The sequence below is a fragment of the Leuresthes tenuis genome, unplaced genomic scaffold (assembly GCF_036924035.1).
Source record: "Leuresthes tenuis unplaced genomic scaffold, fLeuTen1.0.hap1 SCAF_19, whole genome shotgun sequence".
NCBI classification, from domain to species: Eukaryota; Metazoa; Chordata; class Actinopteri; order Atheriniformes; family Atherinopsidae; genus Leuresthes; species Leuresthes tenuis.
In genome coordinates this window covers 1,024,081-1,040,526 of record NW_027325373.1, presented here as the reverse complement: position 1 = coordinate 1,040,526, position 16,446 = coordinate 1,024,081, and the positions used below count along the sequence as shown (strand labels likewise).

Genomic DNA, 16,446 nt, shown 5'->3' with positions numbered 1-16,446 from the left:
TCAAATGTTTTAAGGACACACTGCACACCATGCTGAGATATGCCAAGTTTTCAGCTAATAGCTCTTTGGGAATCACCTTGTTGCTGCAGAAATCCTATTTTCTGTCTGTCAAACTGTGTTTTCTTTGCTGTTTTTCATAGATGCAGCTAAAGAAATGGGAACAAATGATGTGTCTTTGTGACAAAGTGCCTAAAGATCCAGTTTAAAATGGCTTCTTTGCTAAGTTGTCTGTTCTGTGTCGACACAACACTGGTTCATCCCTTGAGTTAGGAGCCTTTTTTCTGCCTGAAGGGTTCAAAGGTCAGAGTTAAGCAGCTGAACAAAGAAAAAACACTGAAAATGCTCAGGAACAAGGACTGAAGATGAGGTAAAAAGCAGAAAAACCGTGAAAGAGCTTCAGAAAGCTGCAGAACTGCTGATCAGGACACTTTAAAGGTTACAGGAAGTCTGGCTGCTTGAAGGGAAACGGAGAGAAATGAGGGCTGCATGAGGACTTTTGCACAGAACATTCCCACCTACAGGCCAACATAAGGCCTCTCTGTTGCAGTAATACAGGAGCATTACCAGGGCTGGCCAGAGAATGGCACTGCGTTTCCACCAGAACATATTTTTCGTTCCTTTGGGGCATCCTGGCAGAAAATGTAGTGTTGTAATATTAATTGTTGGAAGCTGCTGCAGCAGCTTCGTGACTATTCTGGTTTAATGGGAAAAACAAGGCACAGTTGGAGCAGAAGAGGGAGTAAACATGATGCATTGAGGGTGTCATCCCATCCAAATAGACTTAAATGTCTCCTTTTATTCCACAGACTGGTCGCTGCTGCTCTCACTTAATCATGTGAAAATGGTTCTAATCTGCTCTGGAAATCCCATTTTTCGTATATTTTACATATGGCTACGTTAAATACAGCGCTGTCAGGGTGTTTTTGACCATATCCATCTGAAACACAAACCATTTCCTCTCTTAAATATTAGGAAATGAGAGGCTGCGGTCCGGCTCCGGCCCAGACCGAGCCGCTCCGTGTTTTCCACGCCTCTCCCCGCCGCAGTGGGAGGAAGTCGAGCCACAGAGCAGCAAAAATACAGAAAAATACACCGAGGAGGGACTCCAACCAAACATGTGCCACATTTCTGCTGCAAAACAAACTGCTTAACCAAAAGGAGCGGACAGGATCGACTGGCATACGGCCAGAGGAGAGCAGGACACTTGCTCTGAACTGTCCGAGTTCGGGCTCCCCAGGCGCGGATAGGCTGTGAGGCAGGAGCCGCTCGGGGCTGGCGCGGAGCTCGACGACCTGCTCGGTTTCTCCCGGTTTTGCCCCGTATTTCCACCCCTGTGTGAGACCACCATCGGCCCATAGGCGTGTTTGGTGTTTTACTCCCTTTAGTGTGGTCTAAATCGCGGTCTCCCCGCAGTTGAGCGCTAACCGCAGTTTGCTGCGAGGAGGGAAAAGTTGCCGTTGAACGGGCGAGCTCGCGCTGGTCAAACGCTCGCCCTCCCTCCCCCTTCTCCTCCATAAGCGTCACCGTCAGCCCACAGTCAGGAGCTCGGTGCGGGGTCTGCGGATCAGAAGGGTCCCCCTCAAGCTCGGGATACCTCAGCGACCAGCTATGGATTATATTCGCCGCTTTTGCTGATATTTCTAACCGACTGGACTGTCGAAGACTGTTTTCTCGGAAACGCAACAAGACTTCCCCAAATTGAGACGCCAGCTTCACGCAGCCGTTAGCTCGGACCAAATCGCTGCATGGACTCGAACCAGCGTCCCTGCTAATCTGCCAGTTGGTGATCGTGTTTACGATTGGCATTAAGGGTGTTTCGGATGTATCCGTTGAGCTGAAACGAACACATCCTCGTGTGGACACTGGCTGGATTATTCGTTAGTTAGCCTACTAGCTAGCAGGTTGCATTTTGCTAGCTAGCGTGGTAGCTAACTAGCGGGCGAACCCGAATATCGATACAACCAGCGGGCTGCAGCGAGTTAGCTCTCAGGCGCGTGGATTTGGCTTCTGATTAGTTAATCGCACCGTGTTGCATGGACTGGATTTGGTGCTAAACCTCTCGTGGTGTTTATCTACGTCTTTTCCGGTGGCGTTTTTAGTGTGATTGATGCGCCGACACGGAACGCTTGAGCCTGAACAGGAAGCCAGCCAGAAAGGACAAAACAAACAGCGGCGGTGTGTGGATTTTACGGAATTCATGTCATGAGTCCGGCCTCATCTTTAACCTGAACTTGCAACGGTTTTTATCTGTGCCAATACCCGCTCGAGAGATTTGCATATTTTTGGTGCACCAGCCCCGAGAGTAAGGGCGGAGAATCGGATGAAATAAGCCCAGCTCGTCCAGGAGTGTGTTCTGCTAATGATCCATTTTCCACTTGTTGTTTAAGGCGAGGACAACGAGCTACACGTGCCTAAAGCTGCTGCTGCTGAGGCCACAAGAAGCCAGTCGCATCTCTTTTCTGCCTCCATTTGACTAAAATTAGAACATTTTTTCGGCTCCTCGGTGTTTACATTTGAAGGAAAATCCCCCTGGAGCTCATGCCGAAGCCCAACTGGAGACAAACTCATCGTTTGGACACATTTCCAGCAGGGAAGTCCCCGGGGACCTGTAGGATTTGACAGCTTTCCTGCATTTTGTCCATTTGAGACAAATCACAGCACTGTAAAGCGAGCAAGAACTGGCCTGAAAACGAGATCTCGTCGTTATTTTTTGGCTTTATTTCCCACCTTTCTCCCCACATCCATCACACCCGCCGGAAGCCTGCAGTTAGGCTCTAAATGGGATTACAGGGACTCTGATCTGTCGGGTTCACAGTATTTTGCTCGAGCAGCCTGTTACCCAATGCTGTCCCTCATGAATTTCCCTTTTTATGTCTCAGTGATGGTGGTTTGAGGCGAGGTGAGCAGCCGCAGACAACGACACGATCCCGGTCAGCTGCGACGCACCTCGGCCTTGATGTTGGTCTCATCTGCCGGAGGACACCGTTTTTAAACCCCCTTCAAATAAAAGCCACCCCCCAGCTCGATTATTTTATTGATTTGGTCGTCCCAGGGTCGGAAGATGGCGGACCTCGAAGCAGTACTCGCCGATGTCAGTTATCTGATGGCGATGGAGAAGAGCAAATCTACTCCAGCGGCCCGGGCGAGTAAGAAAATCATCCTTCCGGAGCCCAGGTAAGCGTGAGTGTGGGGCACGGCTCTGCTGTTTGTTTCTGTCACATGCACGGCTCTGGTGTGCATGCAGCGCGGCCATATAGGGAGATGGAGGCTGCTTCCTCTCAAAGCTTTGCTACACAAATGACTGGAGGTGCACGCGCGTACGCACGCACGCAGCAACTCCTGCACTGAACGAAAAGCGGATTTTCATGCGTGTTGCACCTGTTCTGGAGGTGAGGCTGCAGCAGGGCCTGTTAGGAGGATGCAACGCAACCATTTAATGTCACACAGCTCGTTTTCTGCGTCCTGTGCTGCAGTTACAGGCTGCTGATGCAGCTGCCCCCCCCCCAGCATTAGTAGGCCACCAAACGGACCGGAGTGAAATGATACTTGTGCCCCCCCCTCCAGTGATCTGCACAGCTTTTGTCCCTGCTGCTGAGGCTCCAGGCTGCCTCTGTTCAGGCCCGGTTTAGACGTGTCGTGCAGCTCCATTGAACAGGATGTGGTCGCAGTTTGGTTGTTTAGACGGTTGCTTCTCATGATGTCTGACGGCGCCAGTAAGGAGTGAACAGCAGCCGTGGTCCTCAGCAGAAACTGCTGCTGGCTCAGGTCAGATCTGTCCGATCTGACGGCTCATCACACAGTTTTTCCAACAGAAATGAGCCCATTGAAGGTTATCGTGTTGGAACTAATTGAATATGCTGCCCAGATAAAATCTGACTGGGTTTTAAAGTCATTGCTGTGCCTGGACCTTGTTTATCTCCTCAAACGGAGGCTTCTCTGGGTTTTAATGAGGTCCAGCAGCTCAGCAGCTGAGGGCAGCTCATTATTTCCTCATCTGTCAGTATTTCCTGATATCGCTTCAAGTGCCTTTTTATTGTTTTATTACTGATCCATATTTGACGTTTAATGCACTTTAATTCATTGCCAACAGTTGCTGATGCTTTGTGAGCTCATAAATGTGCCCCCCCACCCCACCCCCCCAGACGGCTCTTGGTTTCGGTTCATGTCAGTTTGGTATTAAAATGAAGGAAACCAAAATAATAAAATGAGAGTTGAAGCTTTCAGCAGCAAAGTCATGACGCTGAAATCAAACCGAACACATTTGCAGTTGCAGGGTCAGGGTCAGGGTTAGGCCCCCCCCACCCTGACCCTGACCCTGACCCTGACCCGCCCTCATGCAGCTTCATCATTTGGAAAGTTTGACCAACCTTTTCCCACGTTGTAACGCCTCCTTCTGCCAACACTTAAAGCCGTTCTGACTCTCAGGAAACCAGGTGATGCAGAGTTCCAGCTGTTATGTTGTCTGACCCAGAATACTGATGGGTCTGACCACAGCGCACGTTTCCACCGTGTGACGGTCCATCCCAGACGCCTCCGAGCCCAGAGAAGTGGACGAGGTTAACATCAGGCTTCTTTCCTGCACAGTAAAGCTTGTGAATGGAACTCTGTATTGTGGTGCTGGACAAAGGTTTCCACAGTAATCCCTTGTCCATGTGCTGCTATCAGCTGCTGATGAAGGACGGTTCTTGATGCAGCGTCTGAGGGGTCAGAGGTCACGGTGTCCAGCTTAGGCTCGCTCCCTCGTCCTTTACACTGAAACTCCTCCAGATTCCCTGAATGCTTTAATGATATTCTGCTCTGTAGAGGCAGAAATATGCAGATCCCTTCCAGTCTTTCTCTGAGGAACATGGTTTTAACACAAACTGGAGCTCCTCTGAACATCTTTGCTGCTCAGACTGTCATGGAGGCTGAAATGATATGGCTAATTTAGCTTTTTAGCTTGTTACGAGACCTAATGTTCCTTGGCCCAACTTTTTTTGGGTTGTGTTGCAGCCTGAAATAAAAAATATGGATATATATATTAAAGTAAATGAATTGGATGAGAGAAAACATGAAATCTGTTGTGTTCTGCAGTGGAATGGAGGTCGAAACAAATGTAAGAATCACTTAGCTTTTCTTCGGTTTGGACAAACATGGGAGGTGGAGTTTACAGTTTAACGGGTAAACTCCACCAATGAAAGAGCAGAAACATGGAAACTTTTTAAGCAAACCTGAGGGGCAACATGAAGCTTCTGGTTCGTCTCTGATTTTCAGAAGGTCCCGTTCACTGATGTCGGCGTAAATGCTGAAGTGTGACGAGTCTGAGGGCTCGAAGCTTCAACATGTCTCAGGGGAAAGTGGGAATGTGCAGCTCAGAGGACTCAGTTTGCTGAGTGGATCCGGAGGCCATCTTTCCCCCGACCGTCGGTCCTCAGGGAGGTTGCTGAGTTTCACCCCTGATTGGTGTAAAATGTTCTTCTTCAGCTGATGTAGTTCAGTTCACTCCAACCGGCTCGGTGGGCTCGTTAGCCCATTGTCCAGCAGAGAGCCGGTAACCAGGGAGATCACCTGCTGCCGTGTGAGGGGAAAGTGGAGGCCACACGCAGAAAAGAAATGAGCAAGCTTTTGTGGTGCTGGAAATGAGCTCCATTATTTTTCACACCGTGGTGAAGCTGCACAGATGAAAGCATCAGCTAATGGATTTCTAACAGCAGCTGTTGAGAACATCAGAGCAAGACGCACATTAAAAGGAAAACATGTCACTCAGGTCATTATTCCAATAATGTGGCCGTTATAACGGTTGCTGTTTTATTGTTTCTCCGGCGCGGCGTCGCCTCTCAGCGCTTCAGAGGAATCGCTCTGACTGTAAAGGATCTGAGAGGACGACCACACGAGGAGCGAGGCGGTGCGTGGACCCTAAAACACGGCTGTGGAGAGCTGCACGCTTCAGCGGGAGCTGTGTGGCGTGCATGGCTGACTCGTGGCGTTTTGGACATAGCGTGGCGCTGCCACATTCTCGGCGGGCCGAGGCCAAAGTCCTCTGGCAGCGAGGTGAGACTTTGACAGCAACACTGGAGGCAGTTAGGATGGGAGGCGTGGGGGAGGGTGAGAGGACCAGAGGGATGCTTCACAGCGTGGACCCGAGGCTTCAGAGAACCGGCCGGCTGTGTCCGGTTCTGTTGAGATGAAACGAACGGTTCTGTTGAGATGAAACGAACGGTTCTGTTGAAATGAAACGAACGGTTCTGTTGAGATTAAACGAAGCCGGTTCTGTTGAAATGAAACGAAGCCGGTTCTGTTGAGATGAAACGAACGGTTCTGTTGAGATGAAACGAAGCCGGTTCTGTTGAAATGAAACGAACGGTTCTGTTGAAATGAAACGAACGGTTCTGTTGAGATGAAACGAACGGTTCTGTTGAGATGAAACGAACGGTTCTGTTGAGATGAAACGAAGCCGGTTCTGTTGAGATGAAACGAACGGTTCTGTTGAGATGAAACGAAGCCGGTTCTGTTGAAATGAAACGAACGGTTCTGTTGAGATGAAACGAACGGTTCTGTTGAGATGAAACGAACGGTTCTGTTGAGATGAAACGAACGGTTCTGTTGAAATGAAGCGAACGGTTCTGTTGAAATGAAGCGAACGGTTCTGTTGAGATGAAACGAACGGTTCTGTTGAGATGAAACGAACGGTTCTGTTGAAATGAAGCGAACGGTTCTGTTGAGATGAAACGAACGGTTCTGTTGAGATGAAACGAACGGTTCTGTTGAGATGAAACGAACGGTTCTGTTGAAATGAAACGAACGGTTCTGTTGAGATGAAACGAAGCCGGTTCTGTTGAAATGAAACGAACGGTTCTGTTGAGATGAAACGAAGCCGGTTCTGTTGAAATGAAACGAACGGTTCTGTTGAAATGAAACGAAGCCGGTTCTGTTGAAATGAAACGAACGGTTCTGTTGAAATGAAACGAACGGTTCTGTTGAGATGAAACGAAGCCGGTTTAATCCAACGTGGACCGAGGAAAGAATTAAAATAAAGCAAATGTTTCATGTTTTTCTCATTCAAACCATCAGAAAGCTGAAATATGCAAGAAGTAAGAATAGAAAGGGAAGCAGCAGCCGGGCAGGAAGTGCAAACCAGCTGATCCCATCCGGTTCGGACCGGATGGGATCATCTGGACGGGCCTTTTTGGGCCGACACAGATTTCAGGGTCGTGGCTAAACATTAGTTTATTGGTGGCTGAGAATGTGAACGCTGATGGATCAGTGGGGATTTAGTTTGTCCCCATCAGAACCAGACTTTGGGTTTGTGACGGCTGCACAGCTAAATAGTCGGCGCCATATGAGAGCTGGGGGGGGGGGGGGGCAAAAGTCAGCACAAGCTGCAGGCAAAGCTACATGCACAGGAAGTGCAATGAGCTTGTACCAAGGCAGCTTCATCAGGGGGGGGGGGGGCACAGTGTAGTTTACATCCTTTAGATGTTAAGATGTATTCCTGTAGATTTACAAGTAATTTAGTTATTTTGCTAATTCTTTGTTTGAGTGATTATTAAATGAACTGTTAGGTTCTGTTTCTTTATTTGTTAGTATGTGTTTCCCCCCCTTTTGTGTTCAAACTTGGTCTGATCAGCCAGTATTTAAGTTCTCCTTTGTTTCCTGTTTGGGAGCTCAGTTTGGTTTCTGTGTTAAGTTACTTGTCATTTGAACAGTTGGTTTGAAGTTATGACTTTACTTTGTTTTGTTCATTTGACCTCTTTTAAGGGCCCTGATGTTCTGTTCTGTGGGTAAATAAAACCCGTTTCCTTTTGAATTTATCTGCTTCCTCGTGCTTGACCAGCTCGGTCCCTCGCAGGGTTTTCAGTGAACATCTTTGTCCCGGTGGGTTCACTGCGCTGATCGGTGGCAGGAGGTCCAACACTTGAAGGTGTTTCACCAGACTTCGCCCTGATTTAAACTAGGACGAGACAGGAAATGTGTTCTTTCACTGCAGGGGTTTCTGAGACATCTGTCCAGGTCGTGTCGGGGCTCGGCCTTGTTCTTATGCTCCTTTTCTGGGTTTCCCGCCTCAGTTTCCTCTCACATCGCCTCTGCTGCTCTGACTGACCTAAGATCTGATCTGAACCTGGTGATTTGAGATGAGTTCAGTGTAAATCCTGTAAGATGGGTCAGTAACGCCGGTATCTGACCGGCTCTACAGGCAGCGGAGTCTTTGTTTTTAGCTTTAGCTCAGACCTTTGTTTCCTCTTCCTTGCACAAAGATTAAATTCAGTCTTATTGATACAGCAGAAGTCATCTTGGGCCACTTTCCAGAGAAAGCAGACCCGTCCAGTCCAGTAGAACTAATACTACGCTGCCAGGCCACAGTCTAATACTCTGTTGGACCACCTTTAGCTTTGATTACAGCCCCCCGAGATGCAGAGTCTGCCCCAGAGCTGCTGCTGGGGTTAACATCTGGACTCTGATCGATGTGACGTTAGGAGAACATCTTCAGACGGCAGAACCTGGTCATTCAGCGTGTTCAGGTGGACCTCAGAACGTTGTGATCGTAGAGTCTTAGTGAAGTGGAAGCTGGAACATCATGAGCTGCCACACCGAAGGCATTTTTCTGTGGCATAAGAATCCAGATGAATAAATCCTCTGGTGTTCATGAGCTCTTCTCTGGTGAAAGAGCTCCGGGAACCATCCAAAAAAACAGAGTTAAAACAGAACAGCGTGCACCAACACACCGAGGCAGCCACCATCTTGGATTAAATCCCCGGGTAAGATGTACCCATGACCACCAAAGCCAAGTAAACTGGTCTGATAAAGGTTCAGCTCGTTTAAAGGGGAACTCCGGTGTTTTTAAACCTTATTTCTGGCATGAAATACGTTCATCTGCTCACTGAGAACAGTTTGGTGAAAGTCGGCGTCCTTCAGAAGATATTTAGATAACTGGAGATCCATATAACGGAGTGAACGGGGCTTAGAGGATGCAGCCTCTAAATAAGGCATTATCTGTCTTTATTTCACCAATACTTTAAGAAGAATGAATGAATGAACGTGTGCTATAGCTCTGTTAGCTCATAGCTGCTGTTAGCTCATAGCTCTGTTAGCTCATAGCTCTGTTAGCTCATAGCTCTGTTAGCTCATAGCTGCTGTTAGCTCATAGCTGCTGTTAGCTCATAGCTGCTGTTAGCTCAAAGCTGCTGTTAGCTCATAGCTGCTGTTAGCTCATAGCTCTGTTAGCTCATAGCTCTGTTAGCTCATAGCTGCTGTTATGTGGCTACTTGCAGCTATAGGAGAGCTAACGGAGGGATTTCTACACAGGCACTCTACTGGGACCACTTCATCCACACGCCCCCCTGCAGCACAGCTCATTCACTCCAGTAAGAACGTCCATCTTACTCAAAATCTGATAAATATCCTGCCATGTTGCACAAAACTATCAGCAGCAAACTCTGTGTGAAGTTAGCCGACTGTCACAGAGCACGGAGTGAATAAGCTGTGCTGCAGGGGGGCGTGTGGATGAAGTGGTCCCAGTAGAGTGCCTGTGTAGAAATCCCTCCGTTAGCTCTACTATAGCTGCAAGTAGCCACATAACAGCAGCTATGAGCTAACAGAGCTATGAGCTAACAGAGCTATGAGCTAACAGCAGCTATGAGCTAACAGAGCTATGAGCTAACAGAGCTATAGCACACGTTCATTCATTCATTCTTCTTAAAGTATTGGTGAAATAAAGACAGATAATGCCTTATTTAGAGACTGCATCCTCTAAGCCCCGTTCTCTCCGTTATATGGATCTCCAGTTATCTAAATATCTTCCTGTTCTCAGTGAGCAGATGAACGTATTTCATGCCAGAAATAAGGTTTAAAAACACCGGAGTTCCCCTTTAAATGTTCAGCTTCTTTACAACAAAACAAAGTGCTGTTGGACGCACCCATTACATCAGTGTGTCAGACCCGACCTGTTTTCCCAGCATGCTCTGCTCTTATGAAGGCATGACACACTGGTAAAGCACTCAGAGTATTGTTGTGCTCTCTCTGAACATTAACACACACTTTCCCAGGCAGCATGCCTTTGTTGTGCTTCCCGGCGCCCTCCTCTAACACCTGCTTACCGCTCAAACCCGTCTGTTCATACCTTTGTGGCTGTTTCCTGCTGCTTTTCTGAGTGAGTTGCTGCTAGTTTGGGTGTGATGAGGATTTGGAAATGGCTTCATGAAACCACCATGTCGCTGGAAGCCTCTGAGCTGCCTTTAATGATATTTGCCTCCTCATTGTGACCTGGACTGGTCAGACATTCCCGTGCAGTGTCTAATTTTTCAGTAAATTAGGATTATTTCCAATGGTGCTGCTGGTGTGTGATTGGCACGGGGCTGGAATCACTCTGGGAGTAAGACGGCATTGTTTTCCTGTAGAGCCTCAGCTTCTGGCACATTCAGAGCTTGAACAATTACAAACTGACACTAAAACTAATTGAAAATCATTTCCGCCCCTCAGTGAATTAATATGAAATGACTGCTGGCCTGAAAATGGCTCCATTGGTTATTCATTTGGTTTCGGTCTCTGGCTCTGATCACACCCACTGGATGCGGTCAGACTCCAACCACGAGCCAGGAAACGGGATTAAAATGGTTTTTAATGCTAGGAAACGGTCATTAGAAGCTTTAACTGTTGTTTAGCGCTGCTTGGGTCGTGCTTTCGGTGTCGGTTCCCCTACCTGAGGTCGGGTGGCGTAGCCAACAGGTTCAGGAGGGAAACCCAGACTCCAGCTCCTCCTGGGGACCCCGGGGCGCTCCCAGGCTGGAGGGGGGGGCACAGTGAGTTCTGGCTCTGGCCCGGGGCTCCTACAGTTGGTCGTAGATGTTGTAAATCTGTGATAAAGCTATGAAAGAGTCTGAATTAGGCAGGAGGCGGGCCTGAAGTGTGGTGTTGCATCAGCAGAGTTCCACAGTCCTGTTAAATATTTACTCTGCGTAAAGAATGCCAAGAATAAAAAGCTCTACTGCTGCAGCTCCTCACGTCAGACGGGTCTAAGAGCCTGTCACACCTGGAGATAGCATCGGTGCTGCTGTACGTCAGCGTGAAATGGATCCAACTGTTCAGGTGTGCATGCTAACAGGTAGCAGGGCGAGGGGGGGGTCTGCCACCGTCAGGGTGCTGCTCGGTCACCGCAGAGGTCACCGCAGAGGTCACCGCTGAGGTCACCGCTGAGGTCACCGCTGAGGTCACCGCCGAGGTCTACGTGTTTAATGCTGCAGCAGGTGACACGGCAGCAGAAAGCTGCCATAAAGCGCACGTGAGCACGAGTTTTTACCATAAAACAAGGCTTCATCATGTCTTTGTTTCCTGGAAGATCTTTGGACCGCTGCCACAGATGTCTTTAACAGCCTCTGCCAACATGTGCACGTTCTCGTGCACGAGGACGTGCACGTTCTCGTGCACAAAGCACTGTAACAAACACGCAGGGCAACAGCCTTAAAGTGGGGGGGGGGGGGTGGTTTTCATCATCACCAGGTTTCAGGGCCTGATATTTGAATCCCAGCAGCAGCAGCGCTGTGGTTCCGGTCCAAACCCAGCAGCAGCAGCGCTGTGGTTCCGGTCCAAACCCAGCAGAAGCAGCGCTGCGGTTACGGTCCAATCCCAGCAGCAGCAGCGCTGCGGTTCCGGTCCAATCCCAGCAGCAGCAGAGCTGTGGTTCCGGTCCAAACCCAGCAGAAGCAGCGCTGTGGTTCCGGTCCAAACCTGCCGCTGCCCCCTGCCTCGGTGCCGCCTCCCTCCTCCGGATCCGTCCTCCAACAACAGCAGAACATCTGTCAGTTCTGCTCCTTCAGGGTCAAAGCTGCAGAGTTCATGTTCAAAGGCTCCACATCTGCAGCTGAGCAGCGAACATCTGGACCGTCTCTGTATTTCTGTCCATTTTCCCTGAAATCTGAGGAAACTGTAGAAATCCTGATTATTGTAACACAGAACCTGATGTGGAGCTTTTAAATGAACAGAAATGTTTTATTTACAACTAAAAATGGATCCAAAAAGCCCAAAACGACCCTCACACACACGCCTGTGAGAAAGGTTTCCCCGCCTTAAGTTGAGCGTTTGAACCTGACCCCCCCACCGATATCCTCTGATATATTATATTATTCATATTTCATCCTACAGTTGGTTAAACTGAGCATGTAAACGGCCAAAGAGGCTGAAGGAGAATTTAAAGCTGTTCTTTAAGCCCTCCGGGTGGGAAACATTCAGCCTGGCTGCCATTATTATTATTATTATTATTATTATTGTTAGTATTAGTATTATTATTATTATTATTATTATTATTATTATTATTAACAACAACTTAAAGGCTGCTGCTCTCAACGTTGGAAAAATCCCCAAAAAAAAAGCCTCTGATTGAGCTTTAGATAAAATTATTGATCCGTTTTTATGAAGGAATCTCTGATATTTCAGTGGTGAGACGCACTCTTTGCTACTTTAACGCTCTTTTCCCCATTTTCCACGCTCTTTTCCCAGTTTCCACGCTCTTTTCCCCATTTTCCACGCTCTTTTCCCCAGTTTCCACGCTGTGGCGGCGTCTCTTCTCACCTCCCGTTGGGGCGTCTGTGTTGACCTCGGGTGTCAGACGGCGGGTGCGGCCGCTGTCACGCCACTCTGCACTTCCTGTCCTGAAGCATCACCTTCACGGTGGCTCTCAGAGAGCGGGGGCGGCTCTTAACGCAGTGAATAAATCCCGGCTCTGCTCTTCTGGTCCCAGCCCACCCCTCGTCACTCATCGCAGGCCCCCGTAGATGCCTTATTTCTGGCTGAGCGCCGGCAGCCTCTGTGCCACTCAAACTGCAGCGTCGCAGCAGGAGCCTCCTTGTTTTCCTCTCCGCTGCGGTCGTCTGCTCCCGTAAGCTACAGTTAAAGCGTAGAGCGGGTTACAACCGAGGTTTGCTCTGGTGGAGAACTATCAAACGTCCCATTGAGGCCCGCCTGTGTTCTTAAGGTGGTGTTGGAGGGAAAATGAGGTTTTCTTTGTCTGAAAGGCACATAAAATTCCCCTTTTTGCTGGCAGTGTTCTGCCATGACTACGTCTTTGTAATGCATCTGGGCCGCGACCCGCGACCTTCTGAGCGCCGGCGCCGACCCTCTGGACCCGGCTGTGGTGCAGAGCGTTGAGGTATCATGCAGATAATCAGCTGCCAGTGATCCAGTGCCTACTTCCCTGGTTCTTGTTTCTGAAGTGATGCATTTCACTGCACTGGACCCAGCGCCGGCTTCCTGTCGAAGTTGGACTCTGGCTCCCCGTGAGAGTCAGGCGGAGCAGCCTCAGCCCCAGCTGGATTGGATCAGCTCTGCTGTCGGGTCCAATCTGTCTCTGCTGCTTTGCTCTGCCTGGCTCAGACAGAACCATCCCGAGGGTCGTTACTCGCCGGTTTACTTGGGGACAGGAGTCCTGGGATGTGGGCTGGTGTCGGGTCGGAGGTGGCAGCAGAACCACCTCCTGAATATTTCTTTCCACTGATAACTGTGTGTTTGCAGCAGGCAGGACATCGCTGCTCATTGATCTGAGCTCCATGCACAGCCAGGACATTTCAGCTGAGTTTAAGGTCAGAACACCACAGATGGTTCTGTCTGAAACAGCTTCAGCTCCTCGGGTCGTCTGCTCCAGGACCAAAGCTCCTGTTATTGTACTCTAATATAAAGCCTCCTGATTGGTGCCCAGAACCTTGGTCTTTTTCTTCTTTGGGCTCTTCGGTGGAGGGGAAATGTTGTCCGAAGCTGAGCTGTGAAAGAAAGAAAACCCGCAGAGGTGAAAGCTACTGATGGCGTGTTGATAGGCCTCCGGGGGGGTGGCAGCTAATTGATTCATTCTCCCTGCTCTGGCTCTCATTAACACCTGTTCCCAGGGTGGCGTGTATCCCTCCAGGCAGCCTCTCCACGGGGGACAGGTGGCAGGGAGAGTCCCAAAGCTGGGGCAGGATCTCGGGTGGAAGCTGGAGGAGGACGGCCCGGCTGTGATGATGCATGCTAATCCTCTTCTTCTTCTCCCCTCTGTTGCAGCATTCGCAGTGTGATGCAGAAGTACCTGGAGGAGAGAGATGAGCTGACGTTTGACAAAATATTCAACCAGAAAATTGGTGAGTGTCAGCGTTTTTCTTCCACTCGCTCAGAGGAAGCGGAGGCAACATTTTAGATGCTTTTAGAGAAGAGTTCACAGGAGAACTGACTCCTCAGAGCTGCTGAGGGTCTTTGTAACAAAAATACCATAGAAGAAGAAGCTTTCTGGGCTTCAGCCACATTTCAGTCTGTTTTTATCCACTGCTGATGTTGCTTTAATGTAGGTTCCATTTCTCAGAAGTCATGTGATCTCTCTGTTTTCTGCTGAGCTGTTGCCTTTACAGGTGGATAAAATCAAGCTTTTCTTCCTCCTCCAGGTCATTAAATCTAGTTTTGCTTTGGCTGGGCTTCCCATCACAATCAAAGAATGTCAAAAGTTCTGTTTGCTCCCAGCCAGAGGACAAAGAATCACAATTCAGTGAAGTTAAAGTTAAGCTGCCGGTCAGCAGCGGCAGAATGGCCTTTAAGTGTGGGAACATAAATGCACGAGTGTAAGATGCAAATGAGGCCAGTTTAACAGCAGCAACACAGTGTTTTAATGCTGAGGAGATTCTAGATGGATCACAATCTTTTAATTCTAAGCTTTAACAGGTTCAAAAAGATCAATAAAAACATCAGCTGTCAGACGGAAAGCAGTCGGTGGTGTGAGGAGGACGAGGAGGGCTGCGATACACTAATCGTACGATATGATGCACGGCATTCAGCCAACGATTCCATACGATTTTATACGTTTTAATGCTCATTATTTTCTGAAAGATTCTAAAGGGACAGAGTGATTTGACAGGAATCGTTGCTGATTGGACGGTGGTCCGACCTTTGAACCGGAAGGACAACAGCGGCAGAAAAAAATCGATGCTCGTGGCTGAAAAAGCGATACTTTATCGGGAAACAAATTATCGATATATATATCGCGGTATCAATAAAATCGCTCAGCCCTAATTGTTTCCACAGGAGAATTGTTTTCCATCACCTATGGAACCTGATGACCCAGTATCAGTATCAGTGGTTATTTGTCTCACTGTTAAGCTAACTGAGCAAAGCTTAACAATTAGTGCAAAGTTCCCGTCTCAAGCGAGAGTGAACCGGCTGCGCTGCAGCAGCCGCCGTTAGCATGAAGGCTGCGCAGAGTGAACCGGCTGAGCTGCAGCTGCAGCCGTTAGCATGAAGGCTGCGCAGAGTGAACCGGCTGCGCTGCAGCAGCCGCCGTTAGCATGAAGGCTGCGCAGAGTGAACCGGCTGAGCTGCAGCTGCAGCCGTTAGCATGAAGGCTGCTCAGAGTGAACCGGCTGAGCTGCAGCTGCCGCCGTTAGCATGAAGGCTGCGCAGAGTGAACCGGTTGAGCTGCAGCTGCCGCCGTTAGCATGAAGGCTGCTCAGAGTGAACCGGCTGAGCTGCAGCTGCCGCCGTTAGCATGAAGGCTGCGCAGAGTGAACCGGCTGAGCTGCAGCTGCCGCCGTTAGCATGAAGGCTGCTCAGAGTGAACCGGCTGAGCTGCCGCTGTTAGCATGAAGGCTGCGCAGAGTGAACCGGTTGAGCTGCAGCTGCCGCCGTTAGCATGAAGGCTGCTCAGAGTGAACCGGCTGAGCTGCAGCTGCCGCCGTTAGCATGAAGGCTGCGCAGAGTGAACCGGCTGCTTAAAGCTGATTAGTTGTGTTTGTTACAGAAGCATCGGGCATTTTGAATCATTCACAGGGATTAAGATCCCGAATAGAACGCTTCCTGCTACGAGTTTCTCTGTTTTTAACTTCTGTCTCAGCAGATTTGTTCATTATTTGTAAAACTTTATCTTTTCTTTATCCATGAGAGAAACGGCTCAGTGATCAGATCAGAGTGATGACATCATCTGACCGATAATCTAAGTATTCTCTGCTTGTTTGACTCTACTTTGTACCACTTTTCGCTGCTCTCTCTGTGCACGTCAGCCTCAGCACATGCTCAGTGTGTCTTTGTCCAGGAGTTAGACCGAGCCCGCCGGCTTGGTGAGAGGCAGCTCTAAGTCGAGTGTTTGCTGCAGCGGCTCAGTGCACAGCCTCATGTTTCCTGCTTCCTCCACCTCTGCGGGTGGAGGCAGCTCCTCCGAGTGTTCCCATTCTGAGCTGACAGCGCTGTGGCGTACCAGGGGAGCATGCCGCCCTGCAGGCTTCTGCTCGCTTTACTTACTCTTCTCTGGTCTCAGCCTCCCCCGTGTGAATAGACAGCGTTAATTGTTGCTGCCTCCTCTTTGTCTTCAGCTCTCCTCTGAATCGCTGCTCTCTTTATTTCTCTGTTTTGTTCACTTCTGCCTGCTCCTACTTCCCTGTGTGCAGATGCTTGGTAAACGCCTTTCAGGACCCTTTGAGAACAATTGGCAATAGGTCCCGGGCGCCCCTGGGGTCCCGTGGCGCCCTG

General features: G+C 49.3%; 1 protein-coding gene across 1 annotated transcript in view; it reads left to right on the top strand.

Moving 5' to 3' along the window:
- The first annotated feature begins 1,039 nt into the window (after positions 1–1,039).
- grk3 (G protein-coupled receptor kinase 3) overlaps positions 1,040–16,446 on the top strand; it is a 67,621-nt gene continuing 52,214 nt past the window's right edge. Inside the window, exons 1-2 of the mRNA XM_072371505.1 lie at positions 1,040–3,174; positions 14,002–14,078. Of these exons, the coding sequence (XP_072227606.1) occupies positions 3,062–3,174; positions 14,002–14,078 (190 nt within the window). The 5' untranslated portion in view covers positions 1,040–3,061. The remainder of the gene's footprint in view (positions 3,175–14,001; positions 14,079–16,446) is intronic.